The sequence below is a fragment of the Aphidius gifuensis genome, linkage group LG4 (genome assembly GCF_014905175.1).
Source record: "Aphidius gifuensis isolate YNYX2018 linkage group LG4, ASM1490517v1, whole genome shotgun sequence".
Classification (NCBI taxonomy): domain Eukaryota; kingdom Metazoa; phylum Arthropoda; class Insecta; order Hymenoptera; family Braconidae; genus Aphidius; species Aphidius gifuensis.
This window is the reverse complement of record NC_057791.1, coordinates 20,182,089-20,202,874: the sequence shown is the minus strand read 5'-3', so window position 1 is coordinate 20,202,874 and position 20,786 is coordinate 20,182,089. Positions and strand designations below refer to the sequence as shown.

Genomic DNA, 20,786 nt, shown 5'->3' with positions numbered 1-20,786 from the left:
TGAAAAAAAAAGCCAACAATATGACTGAGTACGCCTATTGTTTGTTGAAAATAAATACAACAATTGATTAATTATTGTATTTAAATAATAATTAAGTCGAAATAAACAATTCATACGAGTGAAAATGACCGACAAAATGATGAAAATTGTCATCAATCGAAGCCGGCTTTTTTGTTCAACAACGCAAAAATAATGTCGCATTTTAGTCGTTCTATTGTTGTTCATGTTGTTCATTAATAATTGATGGGGATATTGTTGTTTAATTAATCATTGTATTTTGACAATAATTAACTCGATAAATACGTATCATTCGTATTAAATAATCAACGGCGGCGTAAATGGCGTTTCGTCGTTCCATTGTCTAACAAACCGACAATATATTAAACAATTTCATAATAAAAAATTAAAAATAATAGGTAATAAAAAATTTAAAAAAAAAATAAAAAACAAAAACAAGACTCAAAACGTAATAAAAAAGGTAATAAAAAATTTAAAAAAAAAATAAAAAACAAAAACAAGACTCAAAACACAAATAAAATAATAATAATAATAATAATAATAAACCGATAAAATTTTACGGCGTCTGTTTTAGGTTAGAGTGACTTTGTCCTTTTTTATTTATCAAATATCGCAGAAAATACGCAAAAATAAATAAAAATTTATTAAACAATGTAATTACCAGTTAAAAAAGTATAAAAAAATTGACTTTTAATAATTAATAACACAAATAAATTATTGTTTTAAGAGCAACACAAAAAAACACGTCTTTCACTTTTGCAGTTATTGTCGCCATCTTTGAATCGAAAATTTCGAGATTACTCATCAAATAGATCGAATAATAATCGAATTTAAAAAATCAATATATCGATGTTTATAAACTTCGATAACTCGTTTGTGTTTTTTTTTTATTTATTTGTAAATAAAATTAAAAAATATAAATAAAAAAAAATCAAAACAACAATAAAAAAAATAACTTAAGTATCGAATTTCATGAGGCTGTGGTTAATCATGTAATTATTGGATTAATTGTTGTGCAACGTAATGAAACGGAGCAGAAAAATAATAATAATAAAATACCGACAAAATAGAACACACAATTCCCCTACTGTCCCCTAAATTCCCCTCCGTAAAAAAATAAATAAAATTTCATTCAGTTTACATTTAACATGGCGGCGGTTGAAGTTGAACGTGCCAAGGTGAGTAAATAAATCAAAAAATTAACTGTCAAAAACATTGTTTACTTGTATTTTTTTAATGTCAAGTTTATCTTCCAATTATTAATAATCAATTAGACCATAATATGTCAATAAATATCAATTAGATTTCAAATTATTTGAAGTAGCAGGGGCGTTGGTCTGGGGTAATCAACTATGAGAATGTGTGATGAATCATTTATGGCATGCACAATCAAGTACCGTTTGTCATTCGTGTAAATATTTTATTGTTGCAGTTAGAGGCTAATTTTCGTAATCTTAAATTGGCTGGACATGTTGGATTTGACAGTTTGCCTGATCAACTTGTCAATAAATCTGTTCAAAATGGATTTATATTCAACATTTTATGCATTGGTAAGATAAACAAATGAACAAGCTAATTATTAACTCATTTTTTTATGATAAAAATATAATAATAACATTTGGATTTATTTAATTGATCAATAGGTGAAACTGGACTTGGTAAATCAACACTCATGGATTCATTATTCAACACAAGCTTTGAATCAAATCCAAGTCCCCATAATTTACCATCAGTAAAATTAAAGTCTCAAACATATGAACTTCAAGAAAGTAATGTCAGATTGAAGCTGGCAATTGTTGACACAGTCGGTTATGGTGATCAAATTAATAAAGAAGACAGTTTTAAATCTGTTGTTGATTATATTGATTCACAATTTGAAGCTTATCTTCAAGAAGAGCTAAAAATTAAAAGATCATTGTCAAATTATCATGACTCAAGAATTCATGTTTGTCTTTATTTCATTTGTCCAACAGGCCATGGGTAATTTAATAATATAACAACAATAATGACATAATTCTTTTGTCAAACACAATTTTTAATTTATACAATTTTTATTTGTTTATTTAGACTCAAATCAATTGATCTTGTTTGCATGAAAAAAATTGACACCAAAGTCAATATTGTCCCAATAATTGCCAAGGCTGATACAATTTCTAAAACTGAACTTCAAAAGTTTAAGGTAAATAAAATTATAAATTATTACGCAAGGTATTAATTAGTTAATAAATTTTTTAATGATTTTTATTTTAGACTAAAATCATGTCAGAACTTCAAAGCAATGGAGTTAACATTTATCAATTTCCAATTGATGATGAGAGTGTTCTTGATGTAAATTCTCAAATGAATGCTCATGTACCATTTGCTGTTGTTGGAAGTACTGATTTTGTACGTGTTGGAAATAAAATGATGAGATCACGTCAATATCCCTGGGGTACTGTACAAGTTGAAAATGAATCACACTGTGATTTTGTCAAGCTACGAGAAATGTTGATAAGAACAAACATGGAAGATATGCGTGAAAAAACTCATGGTCGTCATTATGAGCTTTATCGTAAAAAACGTCTTGAACAAGTAAGCTTATTAAATAAATTCTTCATAATATTTGTATAAATATTAATTGTATTTTTAATGATGTTTTTTATTTATCTTTTTAGATGGGTTTTAGTGATGTTGACAGTGAAAATAAGCCTGTAAGCTTTCAACAAACATGTGAAGCTAAAAGATCAACTCATCTGTTGGAACTTCAACAAAAAGAAGATGAAATGCGACAAATGTTTGTTGCAAGAGTCAAGGAAAAGGAAGCTGAACTCAAAGAAGCTGAAAAAGATGTAATTATAAATTTTTTAATTAAAATAATTTTACTTTTAATATTAATTAAATTTAATTTTTATATACAGTTGCATAATAAGTTTGACAAGCTGAAAAAAGATCACATGGAGGAAAAGAAAAAACTTGAAGATAATCGTAAAAAATTGGAAGAAGATATTCTTGAGTTTACAAGAAGAAAGACTCAAATATCCCAACAAAGTCAACATCACATGTTGACATTGGGAAAAAGCAAAAAAAAATAAATAATTAAATTTTCAAATTATCATTTTAATTAGTGATCATCATTGCATCACTTACAACATTGCATTTCTTTTAAATATAATTTTTTTTTTAATAATAATACTGACGAAAATAACTTTCAAATGGTTAATTAATAATCATATAAACATTTATATAAATAACCAAATATATTTGATTAAAAAAATAAAAAGTAACAAAAAAAAATTTGTAAATGCCTTGTATTGACATTTTAATACAAAGTAAAAAAATATTTATATGATATTTAAAATTTTTTTAATTATTACCTCAACAATAAAAACACTAAGTAAAATTTTTTTAATTAAACATTTTATTACTTAAGAAAAAAATAATTCAACTGTTAATTTAAATTGTGATTAAAATTACGAAAAAAAAACAAAAAAAGTTATTACAATTAATAAGTATTTTTTTTTTTAATATTAATTAAATGTTCCAAGTGTTATCTACAAAATTACAAATAATTCAGCTAAATTATAAGAACATTATTTCGAGCTGTAGTTGATATATTTTATTTTTCTATCAAGCAGGTACCTTTAACTAAAAAAAAAAAATAAACAATAATTATCTCGCATTGACAAACTTAAACTATGTTATGGCGAAAATAAAATGAACCCCAGGATAATTGAAAAACAAACTTTTCACATTTTTTTTTTTGTTCCTGGATTCAACAAAAAGTAAATTGCATGATAATTAACATGTGTACATTAATATAAATTAAATAATTTTTTGAATCTATACAGCCCAATGATTAAAGAAACAAAAATTAAAATTAAACAAAAGAAATAACATAATTCTTTTTATATTTTTAATAATACAGATTAATATCAACGCGCAGAGATAACTCTTCGTGTAATCCTGTGTTTTGGTATTCCTTTACAAACAGTACTTCTGCATTTCTGAAAAATTTTTCAATGATTAAATACACTCAACATAAATGTTACTAAAAAACATTTTTCCTTTTTTCTCTTCCACCTAAGCCTATTACAATATAAATTACATCTTGTAATTGTATATAAAAATACAAAATGTACATAGAGTAAAAAATTACAAAGCATTATTTGTTTTTTTTTTCTATACAGGCAGTGGCATGAATATAATTTATCGATTTAAAATTTTAATCAATTTAAATACGTGCTGGCAAGTGCATTGTTTTTTCTTAAATAATCACGAGTTTGAATATCAACAACTTCAATTACTATATCACCAAATATAGTTAAAGAGTAGTTAAATATTGTGCAAATATTGCTGATTAATAAACCATCACCATTGGTGCTTGTCACAATTATATATATATAAATATTAAAGTGCAAACATTGTATTTAATTTTAAATGAGATCAACTTTTTTTATGGCTGTGAATTCACATGATTATTATCACTTGGTCATTTTGCCTGTTTTTTTTTTTTATGAAGAGCCAGTGCAATATATTTTTGAAGAATGCTTTGATATAATTTTTTTATAAAAATCCTCCAATTTAAATGAGCAGTTATAATTATTATTGTTTTATAAAATATTATTTTTGAAAAATATTTTATCATTACTTGGAATTTATTTTTGTATAGGTATAAATATTTTTTTTTTATTATTTTAATCCTAGCATTCGTCAATTAGGTGCTACATATGAACCTTGTCAACTACTCGTGAAATGGAAAAATATTTGAATTACTAGATTAATATTAATATTTGTCATCCACCCTTTGGAATTTTAAAATGTTTGGATAACATGTTTGTAAAACTACTGAATAATAATTTTTTGTTTTTTTTTTTTGTATATTATTTATCCCACAGAAAGCCAGGTTTTGGTTTTTTGTTTATTTGTGATTTAGGCACTGTGCATTGATGTGTTTAAATGTGTGTAATTTATTGCAGTGAACGTCTGGAAGCTGGGTCAGGTGGTGAGCTTCGATACTTGGCACGAATATGAAGAAAGCTTGATTGTTTGATATCAGTATTTGGCGGAGGTGGTGTATTTTCACGACTGAGAAGCCTCACCTTGCATGGATCGTGTCTTGACAAAAAATGTTCCAATGTATCCCAGCCACCACCGACTCTCACCATCATGTGTCGTCCCTTCAAAAGCTAAAAATAAAAATAATAAATTAAATTAAAAACAATTTAAAGTACAACATTATAAATATATATTTTTTTTTAATTATTAAAAATTACCCGAATAAAAACATTACGACCAGCAATATTATAACGACCTTCTCCAACTTTTCGTACTTTAAGTTTTGAACATTTTTCTGAACATTGACATAGTCTTTCAGCAGCACGTCTTACCTGAAAAGATAAATAATTATTAATATGATAAAATTATTAAAATATAAATTTATATAATTATATTTACTTTTCTATCAAGTTCTGTGATTGGACCAACATGCTCTGGTGGTTCTACTGGTGCTGGTGATGTTGATGGTGATAAAACTTCATCAGGATCTTCAGCAGAGCCACGTGACCAATCATCTTCAGTTGTATCACTTGGTACACCATCACTACCAGTTGGTCCATTATCACTAACACTTCTTCGCATGTCTGTTTCAATTGGTGTGGTCAATGATGGATCCAGCCATCGTGTCTCAGTTACTTCCAATGCAGAGCTGCAATATTTATTTAATTATTAGATATGGCAAATATGTATAATTGTTGGTTTTAGGTATTTTTTTCATTTTTTACCTGCTGTGTTTAATTGTTTCTGGTGGGGGAACTGGTGAAGGTGAAGGTGAAGGTTGTTGAAATTGCCATGAAACAAGACTACTGTGTGATATTCCACTGTCAGACATACAATGTAATTCTCTCTCTTGTTCAGCAGCAATTTCACGCTCAAGTTGAACAAGTCCAGGAGGTTCCAGTGAATATTTTGATGCTAATCGAGCAACTTCAAGTAGACACAAAACCACATTACGTGGTTGGCCATGAAGAACTATAAATATTAAAATAAATAATAGAAAAATTAAGTCATTATTTAAATATTATTTGTAATATTTTATTTCATTTATTTTTATATATTTAAAAATAATATTTTCATATCTATTTTTGTTTTTTTTTTTTAATTTAAAAATATATTAATAATAAAAAACAAAACGATTAGCTTATGTAAAATGGAATTTCCCCCAAAAATAAAGACAATGATCTAGTATTAGATTTTAATAGCTCAAAACAAAGTCCAATAAATTTTTGATATCTATTTTTTTTCTATATTTAATTTCAACCTGAATGGTAGTCGAGTTATATCATACAAATATCACGCGTTTTTTTAATTACGTATGAGACGAAGGCAAACAAAAGAGTAGTGGAAATACAGAAGTATTTAAATGAGATCTCCAGCAGACGAAAATCATTAGTCGAAAAAATTGTCAACAAACTGCTGTTAAAATAAAAAATCATAATGATTGAAAGTAAGTCGTTTTTCTTTTTTAAATTAAATTAAATATCATTTCTTTTATTATTTATTTAAATAATTTATTGTGTATTTTTTTTTTTACAGAAATAACAGCAGCAGTTTTGTTGCTGATAACATTGCAAGGTGTTTTAGGAGAATCACAATCCATACAAAAAAGTGCCAATGAATTTTCCATGAATCTTTACAAGGTATGAAAAATTCAATTTTCGTTTATTAATTTTATCTTGAAATGAAATTTTTAAAAATGTAAATTTCTTTTTTTTTTCAACAGATATCAAACAAAGACCGAGTCGCAAATGAAAATAAGAATCTGGGTATTTCAGGTTTCAGTGCTTATGTGGTAATGTTGATGATGTACAATGGAGCTAATGGACTTACTGAGGATCAATTGCAATCAGGACTTTTCTTGAAAAATTCATCACTAACAACACGTGAAATAATGAATACAGACCAAAAAAATCTCATTGAAAGAATCACAGTAAGCGTTTGTTTTTTAATTACAAAAAAAATCATTTTAAAAGCTGATTTAAAATAATAATAATTTTTATTTCTACAGTCAGATACAGAGAGTAAATTATTCCTGGCAAATAAAATTTTTGTGGACGATAGTATAACACTCAAACCAGAATTTAAAAATGTAATTGAATCAAATTTTAAATCAGTTCCTGAAAATGTTAATTTTGAAGCATCAAATAATGCCAGTAATATTATAAACAGTTGGATTGAGAAAGAGACCAATTCATCTATCACTCACGTCGTTAATCCAGGTTACTAATGACTTTGTTTTTCATCATCATTATTATTTTATTTTATCAATTTTTTTGTTAATTTATTTTTGTACCCAGGTGATTTTAGCTCAGACACAAAAGTCGTTCTTGTCAATGCAATTAATTTCCAAGGAAAATGGTTGTATCAATTTGATGCTTCTTCGACAAGTTCACAGCCATTTAATCTTGGAAATGGAGTTACTAAAAATGTTCCAACTATGAGAAGACGTATGCTTTGTAAATTTGGACCACTCTCTAATGTTGATGCTGATTTTATAATATTCCCATTTCAGGTAATTTAATAATTGATAAAAAATAAAAATCATTGCTTTAAATTATTCAATCAATTAATTTCTTTATCGGATTTATTTTATAGGATGAACACACTGTCATGATGGTAATTCTTCCAGAAGAACAATCAGGGGTTGACCATGTTTTACGTAATTTACACAACGTAAAAGTTAAGAATATTATGAGAGATACAGAAAAAACGAACCTAGATGTATCTATACCAAAATTTAAAATTGAAACAGAAACAAATCTTATTGAACCAATGAAAAAACTTGGCATGACTGATATGTTTTTGGATTCAGCAAATTTTTCAAGAATTTCTAATGATCGACTTGCTGTTGATAAAATTATACAAAAAGTCAATATCGAGGTGAATGAATTGGGCTCTTCAGCAACTGGTGCAACTGGTAAATTTTAATTTTTTCTTTTATCTTCTAATGAATATATTATAAAATTATATTAATATTTTTCATTTATTTATTTTAGCTTTGTCACTCGAGAGTAGATCAATGGCTGAAGAATATCAAATAAATCGTCCATTTTTATTTTTGATTGTTACAAAAGGTCTCGTTATATTCAGTGGTGTAATCACTGATCCAAGTCACATATAAACTCAATTATTTTGCAATATAAATACTAAATTAAAATATATAAAAAAATACATATATACATTACCAAGATCATCACTTTCAAATAATAAATTTTCATGTACTCCAAGTCTTCTACAAAATTGTATAAAATTTTCCATATTATCTCGAGAAAAGAAGCTTCTACGTGCTGCATTATCCCAGCATCGTCCTCGAATAAGTGGAACAGGCTGTGACATCAACAAAAAAAAAAAAACACCCAAAGCAAAAAACTTATTAATATAGAAATGCAACTAATCACATGTTTAAAATTTTCAACTAACACTTAAAATTTATTAGCCACAATTAAAATATGAAATAAAATTTTAACTAAATATTATGAATGCAATTTCTTACTCCTTTTGCTCGTTCAGAATCAATTGCTGATCTTGCTTTTTCTTGAATAACTCGTGCCAAACGACAAACAATAACTCCATTGTCAAGTGAATCCAAAAAATTTTCCCCAGTTATATGATCAACATCTAAAACAAATTTAAAAATAAAATTAGTAATTAATGATTTATTTTTTAATCAATTCTCTTTTTTTTCCCCATTAATTAACAGTATTTTAAATGATAATTTATATATATTCTAGATGAAAAAAAAAATAGTTTTCTAGTTGATTAAAATGTATGAAAAAAAAAAAATTTGCAAAGATGAGATCAGTGACCCCGGATGTCACTCCTCTGGTTAGACAACTCCAATGAACATTGAGCATTGTGTCGTCGTGACAAAGAGGGCCCGCCTTTGTCAAATGAACTCACCATCCAATATCTCTCTCAACCTTTTCAAAATATTGCCAGTTCAATGAGCATTTTAAATAAATTTTATTTCATGTAAAAAGTTTAATCTAGTAAAAAAAAAAAATACTTTAAAAATATACCCAAAGAGACTAATCAATAAAATTTAATCAAAAAAAAAAAAAAACAAATTATTCAGCTAAATGACTAATTTATCATTGAAATAAATATAATAAAAAATAATGTTATAAATTGCTTCTGTAAATTGTGCAAAAGGGTATGAGAATAATGATGATAATAAAAAAATAAACTAGGTTGGGCATGATGAAGTCTTGCAGATAGTTTTCGCGTTTATAGCTCGTGACTCTCTCGACTCTGGGACGACGACAACAACAATGGGGTTGACCGAGCAAAAGCATCGGGGCCAAGAGAATAATATCATCGACATATTGCAAGTCCCCTAAAGCACATCACGTGTTTATAAAATGAAAAAAAAAATAATACATATCAGTGAAAGGAATACGATAATAAAAACCCAACCGACAATGCATACAATTTTTCTTGTTTATTTTCCCATATAGAAAAAAAATAAAATATATTAATATATAAATAAATAATGAAGCTTGTAATTTTTTATTCCAACAATTGAATGAAAAAAATTTGTATGTTAAAGAATATATAAACATCTTTATTTTAGCATAGAAAAAAAAAGGAAAATATTTAATAAAAAAAAGCAAAAACAAGCTGAATCGTTTACGAAATAACTATTTGGTATTTTTTTTTTTTTTTGAATTACATATTGTGTTTAACTTGGGATAGAAATGTTCTTGTCACAAATCTCACTCACCCGGAACTACCTTAATAGTATATCTAGTGCAAGTATACTATTCAAAGGTGTGTTAAAACTTTCAATGAATTACTGGAGATCACGTACGTGTCAAGAGGTGTCTGTCGACAAAGTGGATACTTCCTTTTTTAATAAATATCATATACAAAAACAAACACATCTTCTTCTTTTCTTGAGCCAAAAAAAGATTTATTTATTAACCCGAAATGTGTCTGTTGAAAAATTATTTGTAAAAAAATTAATTCTTAAAATTTCTTAACTAATTATGTGTAATTTTTTTTTTTCCACATGGTAATTTAAGTTTTCTTTGAATCTTGAAAATTATTATTACTATGATGTTTTTTTTTTTTTATTTCAAGAAGTTGGAAAGATGCCAAATGCTTAGTTGTCATGTGAAAGATAGCTAGTTGCAAATTGTCGTAAAAATTTTTGTAAGGGCATGTAGTCAAACTAAAACTTTCTCATAACGAGAAAATAAAATAAAAAAATAGTCAACGATAAACGAAGCGAATAATAACAAGACAAACAAATTAAATATAAAAAATAAAATTAAAAAAACATTGTCTGCCTAAGAAAGACATAAAAGAATAATGTTGTCTTATTATCCTGGACGTTTGATAATAAATAATCTATCAATGTCTCTACTTGTAATTCAACAGATGTATAGATATCGAATAAATTCACAATAAGTTTCTGTATAAATATATAAATCTCTCGAGGATTACGTCGACAAGCCAAATAATGAAAATCAGAGTACACACTTCCGTTATAATCCTTTTTAAAACTGCCTGAGTAAATAAATTCTAAATAACTTTTCTTTTTTTTTTTTTTATTTCTCCTTCAAGTATCATTGATTTTCCACTTTCAAATAAACAAGTTTACATAATTATTTTATCAACAAGTATATAAAATATTTTAAAATAAAATTTATAAAACTTTTTTTTTTATTTTATATTTTAAAAAAGCAATTTAAAAAAAAATATAATAAAAATTTTTGTTGAAGCATGAAGGATAGAGGAAATAAGAACCGATCAATTTATTGATACTCCATTTAATCGATATTATAAAAAAAAAAATTATTATTATATTAATAATATTTTATTATTTATTATAAATTCACGGTCAAATATTTTTACGAAGCGTGAAGAAGGGTTTGCGTATTTTTGTCCTTGAAAAAATCCAAACAACAAATACAAAAGTATAATAAATAAGAAAAAAATAAAAATAGATATTGCATATTGTGTAAGATGCATATGCAGTTTTTGATTGGTATTATGTGCACCTTTCTGATTGCATGTGTCATATATATTTTGCAAAAAAAGAAAATAAATTCGCATGATGATGACGAGTGAAGGAAATGCAGGGTGGGCCGAGTGGCATCCGGTGAGTCAGTCCTCGGTTTGAAAAACATAAAAAAAATTTTAAAAAATAAGTTTTAAGGGCCAATAACAATATAAGAAAAAGAAGAAGGAGCGTAGGATTTCCGTGACAACATTCTCCTCATTGAGAATGTCGATGAATAGTTAAAATTTTATTTATTTATTTTTATCATTTTGTAAACGCAACGCACGAACCAGCGGTTGCATATATAAATGAGTATAAAGAAAAAAAATATATACATAATTACATAAAGTTTTTGTATCGGTAGAGTGTTGACAAATTTTTCATATAAAAATAACAATAATTAAGAGTCAATTATAATTTATACAAGGGTGGAAAAAAAGAACTCGTCAACAACAGCAGCAGTTTGATTTAAAAAAAAAGTTAATAATTAAGCCCAACGGCTATAAATAAATATTTTTGCTCGATTTTTTTTTCATTGGGTCAATTAAAATACCAACTTGTATGAATGATAAATTTTGTTGATAATTGACCTTGATAAATAACAACAATAAATTTAAAAAAAAAATAAAAAAATTGACTTTTTTTTATATTTACAAATATAAGCATTTTAATTGTTAATTTTTTTGTTGTTATTTTTCAAGTTTAATTATCAAAAATTTATCACTTAAAAAGTTGGCATTTTAATTAACCCAATGAAAAAAAAATCGAGTTAAAATATTTATTTATAAACGTTAGGCATAATTATTCATTTGTAATTTTTTATTTTTTTACCATCATGGTCCATGATAATATGTGCAACTTTGCGTTGACTCCCTATACATTTTAGCAAACCATGATGATAAAAAAAATAAAAAATTGATAGCTCGATTCAATACGTTAATCAATGGACTATCCATCACACTAAAATTCAGATAAAAAAAAATAATAATAAATGAAATAAAAAATACACCCGATTTGTATAGATTAAAAAAAGTATTTTCATAGTTTATTAAACAATGTCCTGGATGAATATAAAATAATGTGACTTTTATTATTATTTTCAATCAAATAGTGAATGTAGAACACTCCTATTGTAAAATAATCACGATTGTCCTGGCAAAGTCAACGATAATGTAGTCGATTTGAATTTCTCACGATCTCAGAACGTGTAACAGAAGTCTCTGACCCAGGAAGCAACAATGGGAAGCAATGTTTTATTTTTATTTGTTTATTTGTATTTTTATTAAGTATATGGATATCTGAGTTGCACCCGAGTATTTTTAATCAAACAATCGGATCTTTTTATGCTTGACAAAGAAAATCCCAAGTTGTTCAAATGGGAGTATATGTTGTCCTCGGTGCCACTTAACAATCTGCTATTTTTATTATTTTTTTACTTTAAATATTTTTTGATACAATTCAAAAACAATCGCAATAAATTATTCACAACTGTTTTGATAATATTCATTTTATTTATCATATAAAAACAAGAATTTAATTGTTGTGTTTTTTTGCTTTTAATTTAAGATTATTTAGATTATTTTTATTTATTTTTTTTTTGTTAAGAAACACAAGTTTACCTTGGCAAATTGGTCTGGTTACTTAAATTTTATGCTGTTTATTTTCAGGGTGGTCTTACTATACAAAGGTTTCTCCAATAAAATTTACTTTTTTTTATATATTTTAAATTTATTATTCACAGTTGGATCACCTATTGACTATCGAATATCAAATTTTATTGATATTGAATTTTGAATCGGATGAAAAAAAAATTTTTTGAACAATAAACATATCATTTTTCATTAACAACAGTTGTTATGAATTATTTTTAATAAAATGAAAATGAATCCGTCATATTATTGAATTTTATTTTTGAATCAAATAACAAATAATATATCAAAATTAAATAAGATGTGACTTTGTACTTATGACGATATTAAATATATTATTATATAAATTATTATGAATATTTTTTTTATTGATCGATTGTTTCACCTAGTTTAAAAACGACCTCGTCTACAAACAGCTGATCCGGTTCATGTTACATTAGCTTTGTTTTTTTTTTTTTTTCTTATATTTTTTCTTTATTATTCTTTTTGTTTTTAAGTCACGCTCGTGATATAGATGACTTATAATTGCACCCTCAAGACGCAAAAACTTACTGTTTCAATTTCTTTTAAAACATTTTTTTTTTTGTATATTCATTTTGCAGATCCATTGGTATCAGTGATACGAGAATTACTGGGTTAACCAAAACACAAGCTCAAAGACAAGGAAACAGATGTTAAAAAAATTCACAAAAATCTGTTCCCACATTAGCTCAGCTCAGCATATGTTACTTTTAATAAATTCAATATATTTATAAAATAACTTTATTATAAAAATTAAACTTAATTATAAATTAAAAAATTAAAATTGCAACAACAAAATAATTCTTTTATTAATTCATTAAATTTGTTATTTTAATTTAAAATTAAATTATAAATAATTAAATTAATTAAATGAGTTTAAAAAGTAAATACACGAGAACATGAAAATAAAAGTTTAAAGTATTTAAAAAATGTAAATTGTAATAAAAAATTAAAAAATAGCCCTTTGAAAAAAAGGAAGCATATTATTTTTTTTTAGTCAATGCAAAGTAACCCGGGTGAAAGACCCCCCTGGGTAAGCGTTTATTAGATGCAGAGTGAATGGTGCACGACGTGGATTGAATGAAACACGAATTGAAAGAGCTCATCGTTGCTTTATGATGATGATGATGATGATGATGGTAGTGAGAATGATAATAATGATGGCAAGGGGAGTTGGGCAAGATGAGGATAAGAGAAAAGAAACAAAAAAAAAAATAGATGAAAGAATATTTAATATAAAAAAAAAAGTATATAAATATAAAAGAGTGAATGGAACACAGTGAGCATGGCAAAGACACGACTTGAATATATAAAAAAAAAATTTGATTGTCTGATATACCAATTGCATTTGTTAGTGTCACGATTATTTTACATCAACATAAATTTGACAGATGATTTTTAAAGCACATTAAAATTTGAAGATGATATTAATAATGATTTTTTTTTAAATAAAATATTATTTTTAATAAAAATAATAAATAAATGATAAATATAAATTAGCAATGTTAAAAAAAATTTAAATACAATATCATGTTAATTGGACAGTTATTTTTTTGCTTGACAAAAAAAAAATGATAAATGATTTTTGATAAATTTTGAATTAAATAATTTGTTGACTCACTTATTGTTTTATTTATCCAATCAGCTAGATCTTCTTGAAGTGGAATGAGCTGTCTACTCTGGGCTGAATGAAGACGTTCTTGATAAAATTGAAATTCCTCCTCTTCAGGTGATGGTCTAGGTATGTCAGCATGTGCAAACGATGTTACTGAGGATGGACCCCAGCTGCTACGATATCTTGTATTGTGACTTGGTGGAAATCGATTTGTATAAGCCATTTTTTTTATTAGGTTTTAATTTTTTCTTTCAAATGCCAATTTGTGTGTTTGTTGATTTACTTGATCCAGCTAAACTGAAACAAATCAATTTTTTTTTCAAATTAAACGACGAAAGAAATAGAATCATTTATTTATAATTTAAATAACTAATTGCATTAAAATTCAAAACTAATCAGCCAAGTAACATTAACAAAAAATTGCAATAAATAACTATTAATTACATTGACATAATAATTACAATATTTCAACTGACAAAATGCAAATGTCAATAAACAATCGTGGGTTTATCGCAAATAACATATTTTAAATAAAAAAAAAATACTGATGGATCTTCCTACGCTGTCCTTCAATATTTTATTATTTTTTTCATCAATAAAAAATACAAAATACATATATATTTAAAAAAAAAAACCAATAATAAAAATAGAAAATAATATTTTAAATTACCATTAATAATAAAATTGACAATAGTCAATCAAATTTAAAAAAAAAAGAAAACAAAATGAATAATTTTTAATATATAAAAACAAGTACAATAAAACAAGTCAAAGTCCAATTTTAAAAATTGTTCTGAAACCGCCTTAACAAGGTTCAAGTGTCAAATAATAATAAAGTCATAAATAAATTGTTTAAAAAAAAAAAATAATATAAAAATAAATAATCATCTTAAATGAGACAAGTCTTCAATCATCATGTTTAAAAATAAAAAAAAATAAAAGAATAAAACAAATATTAATGTGGGCGATAATTCTGTGTTTGTATTGTGTTCCCATCATCATCATCATCATCATCATCATACATATGATAGCAATGATAGTAAAATATATTAAATATATACAAATGTACAACTGTATATGTGCAGTGGCGTGGGAACGCCTTCAAATCGTGATGTCTTCAAGTAACATACGTGATATGCATTTGAGTGGGTTTTTAAAATATATACAATATCGACACAGATCACCTGATCCAGCTGAATAAAGGGTCACCTTCAATCAACAATCGATGAGCTAAACTCCTCACCAGGATCATATGATTAATCCTTTTTTTATATATTTTTTTTTCATTTCAATTTGATAAACAGATGCTTATTTGGATTTGCGTGGGATCTATAATAATCCTTGATGAATTTTTTTTTCAATCATGTTATCATAAGATGTGACTTCTTCTATATCATACATAATCAAGAAAAAATTAATTCTTTTTTGTATAAGAGCTTGGTGGATTATTTTCAAAACACTTGAGACTTTTTTTTTTTACTATTTTCATTTGACAATGTTTAGTTTGTTTGTAAAGTATAATTTAATTAAACAAATTAAATTTTTTTCTTACATTTTTTACGTATAAATATTAATCCATTAATTTTTTTTATTCGATCGATTTATGCGTGAATGGTTTGAGGAAGTAGGGCTCAATGAATACTCAAATATAGGTGCGGGAGTAAAAAAAAAAAATTTACAATTTCTAGGGTCTTTCGTGAGTCAGTAAAAAAAAAAGAAAAAAAAATTCAATGAACATTAATAATATTACAAGATTGTGTATAATTTAGAAATAATTTTAAATAATTAGAAAATTTAAATTTGTTATTATTATTCATTTAATTGAGTAATAAATGAAATTAAAATTAATTTTTTTTTCTCGTTAAGTTATATAATAAAATACTTGCAAATATGTTTAAGAATGAAGCAACTTAATAATTTCTGTATGCTTGATATAATTTCATTTTCACTTAACAACATTATTTGTTGCAAATGTCTATTATTTTTTATTTTTTTTTGTAAATATACAAGATGTCCATATTGTTTCGTAGTATGTTTGCATGGTTGGTTATATAAATAACATATATTAAGCCACCCCCAACGCTGAGATTAATCGAGCACGACGTAAAACTTCGTGCCTTCATGGCAAAATGCATATTACTGTACGTGTTTCAGGTGTAAGTATGTGCATATAAATATGATACATCTAAGAATAAAAAAAATTAACGGGAAATAAGTGAGGTATGTTAAATTATTCAGACCGGGGAATCAAAACTTTATTATTTAATTCGAGAAAAAAATTAAAAAATTAATATTCTGCTATTCTTTCTATAAATCCTTCCAAAGTTTCAGTCAAGAGAGATTTATTCTACCCAATAAAAGCTGGTGAAAATATAAAGAGGAAATCCTAAGAAATTACGGAGAAAAATTTGAAGAAATTATGGAGAAAAATTTGAAGAAATTATGGAGAAAAATCCAGAGATTACGAGGGAAATCTTTTGTAAAATAAATATATACGTAATAAAAAAAAATTGATCAGGGATATTAAATCCAGAGATTACGAGGAAAATCTTTTGTAAAATAAATATATACGTAATAAAAAAAAATTGATCAGGGATATTAATATTGAAATAAGACTGATGATATTGTGTAAAATAAAAATGAGTATAAGTCGAAGAGTAATAATCACGGTGCGAATAAAATTAGTGTGCTCGAGAAGTGTTGAAATGCATCGAGGTAACTGGACCGCATCTATGATAACTATGCCCAAGAGACGCACAGTATAAAATAATATAAAAAAAAACACTAAATCCCATTATGTATACTATGATTTTCCATTGCAAACAAGACAAACCAACTTTCGAATAAATAAACAGCTCATTTTATTTTTTTTATATATGTTTCTCTAAATATATCAATATTCAAAGCCACAAATTAGTTTTTTTTTTTTTTTATTATTTAAAATTATTTTTATATAGCTAGTAATAAAAATAATTCAAGTTAGAATTTGATAAATTAACTGATTAACATTTAGTCAGATAATTAATTTATTTTAAATAAATTTTCAAACGCAACTTTCGAAGGAATTTCGAAATTTTTAATTCGTCTTTTATTCATGATTTTGTATTTTTTAATTTTTAGTTTAATAAATATTTATATTGGAGGTCTTGATGATGATGATGCACCTGCATTTGACACCTTTTTTTAAAAGGCGTAGGAAGAACATAAACTGTTGCATCATTTTAACAATGTAGAAAGATATTTTATATATTTTTTTCAATTGTATAATTTAGTAGTTGAGTGATTATTTGATGCACATTTAGCATACATCATTATATCAATATTAAAAATATAAATATACTAAAGAATAAAAAGAAAATATCTAATTAAAACTTTTTAACAAATAGAAATGAAAATAAATAAAAAGAAAGGAAGACATATCAAGTAGTTTTTTTCATTTGACAATGATATAAAAAATAAAATAAAAGTTTAAATTAATTATTTCTCAATTTGATTAAGATATGCAACCAGAGCGTGATAATAATTTAATTACTCAATCAATGTCTGAAACCCTAGATACAAAAATAGAATTGTCATATATTAAATCTAAAATCAATAAAATTTATTACCAAAAAAAAAAAAAAAAATATTTATCATGAAATTTAAATACTTGAATAATTTATTATCATTCACATTTTCAAGCAAAGTAATTTTTTATTATTTTTAATTTTTAACGTCAATCAAAATGAAATTCAAATGAAATATTATATACTATATATTTTGTTGAATATAAAAATACAAATTCTTTTATCCATTTTTATACATATTTTTTGCTGAGTTTTATATTCGCCGTTAGGGTGTTCTTAATAAGATTGTACGAATAAGACAGTTTTGGAGCGTGACTGAAGACACGAGTGCAACATGTTTCACTATAATAATATGAAAAAAAAAAAATTAATAATTCGTCATTAGATGGATACATACAATGCCAACTATAAAAATTAAATATTAAAAATAAAATTATAACAGTTAAAGATATAATAAAAGAAAAAACATTTTTTTTTAAATTTTATAAAAAGAAAAAGTAAAATTTACATAATTAATTGGTAATGTTAATTTTTTAAATTTTAATTATCATTTTTATGTTTTTTAAAGAGTTAATAATTGTAAAAAATAATATATAAATATTATCAGATTTAAATATAAACGATAAGCCAAAATATGACCTTAAAGATTAAAAAAATTTTTTATCAATTCTGATCAGCTGTAAAATTGCAATATCATTTTTCATATGAAGATATCATTTGAGTATATTTTCAAGATCAAGATATTGATATTTTCTTTTAAATTGAATTTATTTTCAATTTAGATATAAAATACATTAAATAGACAATATTGGAATTTAAAAGAAAAACGAAATTCCATTTAAAAAAATTTAAATAGATATGTATTATTTAAATAATTTTAATCTCTTTTTTTTATCAATATAATATTTTTTAATTGATCATTAAAATATACCTACTAATTGTTTTCCTAAAATTAAAAAAATACCAATTTCAATTAAAAATATAAATCGTCTAACTAAAAAATTACCCACAGGTCTAAAATATTGATCTAAAATATTTAAAATCATATATCTATTCCAATTATTTCATACTGAATAAATACACACAAAACGTTATAGAACTTTTTTTTTTTTTGTGTTGGGTTATTGTTCAAGTCTCCATACAAATCTTTGATGATATTTTATACAAAAGTATATTGACATAAATCGAGAAGAATGAAAAAATAAATATAAAAAACAAATTAACAATGAATTTTTTTCTTTTATTTGTTTATTTAACTGTCGGGATTTTCCTGGCTTTTGTAGAGCACCCGATAACAAATACAAAAACAAGTAAAATTAAACAAACAAGCTGATAAAAATTTTGTAAAAATATATTCATGTTTTTTCGCTCAGAGACAATTATGCTAATATTAAGTTCAAAATTTATATATATATTTTAATTTTTGATAAAAATTCTCTCTGTAAGTATGTGTAAATGTAAATAAATATTCACAAATATGATATAAAAATTCAATGATAAAAACAGTTAATAAAAAATTTCCACAAAAGATGAATAATTACTTTTAATAAAAAGAAATAAAATTAATTATTTTTATTGTATTTTTTTAATTATTTATTGTTAATTCAATTGACGGGAATATGCTATATTGCTGTATGAAAAATTGTTATTCATTAAATCATAGTTACGTGTGTATTTATGATTGTAATTCAATTATCAAATGTAACTTATCAAACAGCTCAATCGACATAACATTATGGTGTTTTTTAAATGGAACAAGAACAGTAAGTTTATGGTATTTACACATCGTGCAATTTTTTTCTTCTTTTTTCAAATTAAAATTCATTGATAAATAAAACAGTAACACGATAACCAAGTATGGAAACATCAAGGAATAAGATAATTCTATAAAAAATTTATTCTTTACATATGTTATTGAATATTTTATTTATTTTTCAAAATTATGATAGTGTCATTCGTATTGTGGATGTATTTTTAGTAAATATAATTATCATTTAATGAGAAAAATAAATTTAACTCTAAAAAAAAAAAAGTGCGTAAAATTTAGAAGACTTATGAGTACAACTGTCAAAGTCTTTGATGTCAAAAGTCTTATTTTTGTTCATCGTTTTTTTTTTGTTTTTCAATAAAAATAACAATTTTAATATTTAAAAAAATAATAATAATAACAGAGCAATTTATCCTTAAAAATAAACGGAAAAAAAAAGTCAACAAATCTAATTAAAAACAATTTTGTTTTCGTATAAAAAAACTTACATTTTTTTGTCGTTTTGTTGTCATCCTAGTGTTCCAATAAGGGTTATTAAATTAACCGAAAAATCCAGCTTTTACAGGAGAAAAAATATGAATCGGAGTAAAAAAATAATAAACAATAACAGTAAACATATCGTATGTAAACAAAAAAAAAACGGGTTTAGAATAGCCAAACACAATTGGTCATAAAAACACTCTCACTATACGCAAAATGTAAATTTTTTATTGACAAATGTCTGAGATGAAAACACAGAAAAGCAAAGTAAACGAAAAAAAAAAAAATAACCCACGCGTTTGACCGACAATAAACGCGTGTTGTAAGTTTGTCGTGCGCCGTACAACTCCCGACTAAAACTCGCTCGAAGGTTTTTTCTCTCGATGATCCTGGGAATGCACCAGTGGGAGAGAGAGATCGAGAGGGAGAAAAAATAGAGTGAGAAAAACAACTAAATGGCCAATGAAAATCAACGACACAAAGTCTAGAAAAGAAGACAAGTAGATGAAAGAAACCGATGTTACCCTTTCTTTTTTTTTTATTTTTATATTGAATTTTTTTTCTTTCTCTTCTCCACTTGGTTTGACGTTTTCCTCCTCCTTCTCCTTTTTTTTTGCAAATTAAAAAC

At 25.0% G+C, this 20,786-nt stretch overlaps 3 protein-coding genes across 4 annotated transcripts; 2 read left to right on the top strand and 1 right to left on the bottom strand.

Annotated features, from left to right (window-relative positions):
* The first annotated feature begins 956 nt into the window (after positions 1 to 956).
* On the top strand, positions 957 to 4,835 carry LOC122855548 (septin-2-like). The gene is made up of 7 exons (XM_044157001.1): positions 957 to 1,196; positions 1,451 to 1,568; positions 1,662 to 1,998; positions 2,086 to 2,197; positions 2,269 to 2,589; positions 2,673 to 2,846; positions 2,916 to 4,835. The coding sequence occupies exons 1-7, from the start codon at positions 1,167 to 1,169 to the stop codon at positions 3,087 to 3,089; spliced, it is 1,266 nt and encodes a 421-aa protein (XP_044012936.1). The 5' UTR covers positions 957 to 1,166; the 3' UTR covers positions 3,090 to 4,835.
* On the bottom strand, positions 3,491 to 20,527 carry LOC122855547 (growth arrest-specific protein 2-like). Of its 2 annotated transcripts, XM_044157000.1 has the most exons (9): positions 20,167 to 20,527; positions 14,351 to 14,641; positions 8,546 to 8,670; positions 8,238 to 8,379; positions 5,778 to 6,024; positions 5,452 to 5,701; positions 5,271 to 5,384; positions 5,097 to 5,183; positions 3,491 to 4,001 (listed from the first exon to the last, which is right to left on the bottom strand). In XM_044157000.1, the coding sequence occupies exons 2-9, from the start codon at positions 14,565 to 14,567 to the stop codon at positions 3,930 to 3,932; spliced, it is 1,254 nt and encodes a 417-aa protein (XP_044012935.1). In that variant the 5' UTR covers positions 14,568 to 14,641; positions 20,167 to 20,527; the 3' UTR covers positions 3,491 to 3,929. The 2 variants fall into 2 exon arrangements, with proteins under 2 accessions (XP_044012935.1, XP_044012934.1); XM_044156999.1 differs by lacking the exon at positions 3,491 to 4,001 and having other exon boundaries at positions 4,687 to 5,183.
* Positions 6,197 to 8,231, top strand: LOC122855549 (antichymotrypsin-2-like). Its single transcript, XM_044157002.1, has 3 exons — positions 6,197 to 7,564; positions 7,648 to 7,969; positions 8,049 to 8,231. The coding sequence occupies exons 1-3, from the start codon at positions 7,490 to 7,492 to the stop codon at positions 8,171 to 8,173; spliced, it is 522 nt and encodes a 173-aa protein (XP_044012937.1). The 5' UTR covers positions 6,197 to 7,489; the 3' UTR covers positions 8,174 to 8,231.
* Positions 20,528 to 20,786: the final 259 nt, after the last annotated feature.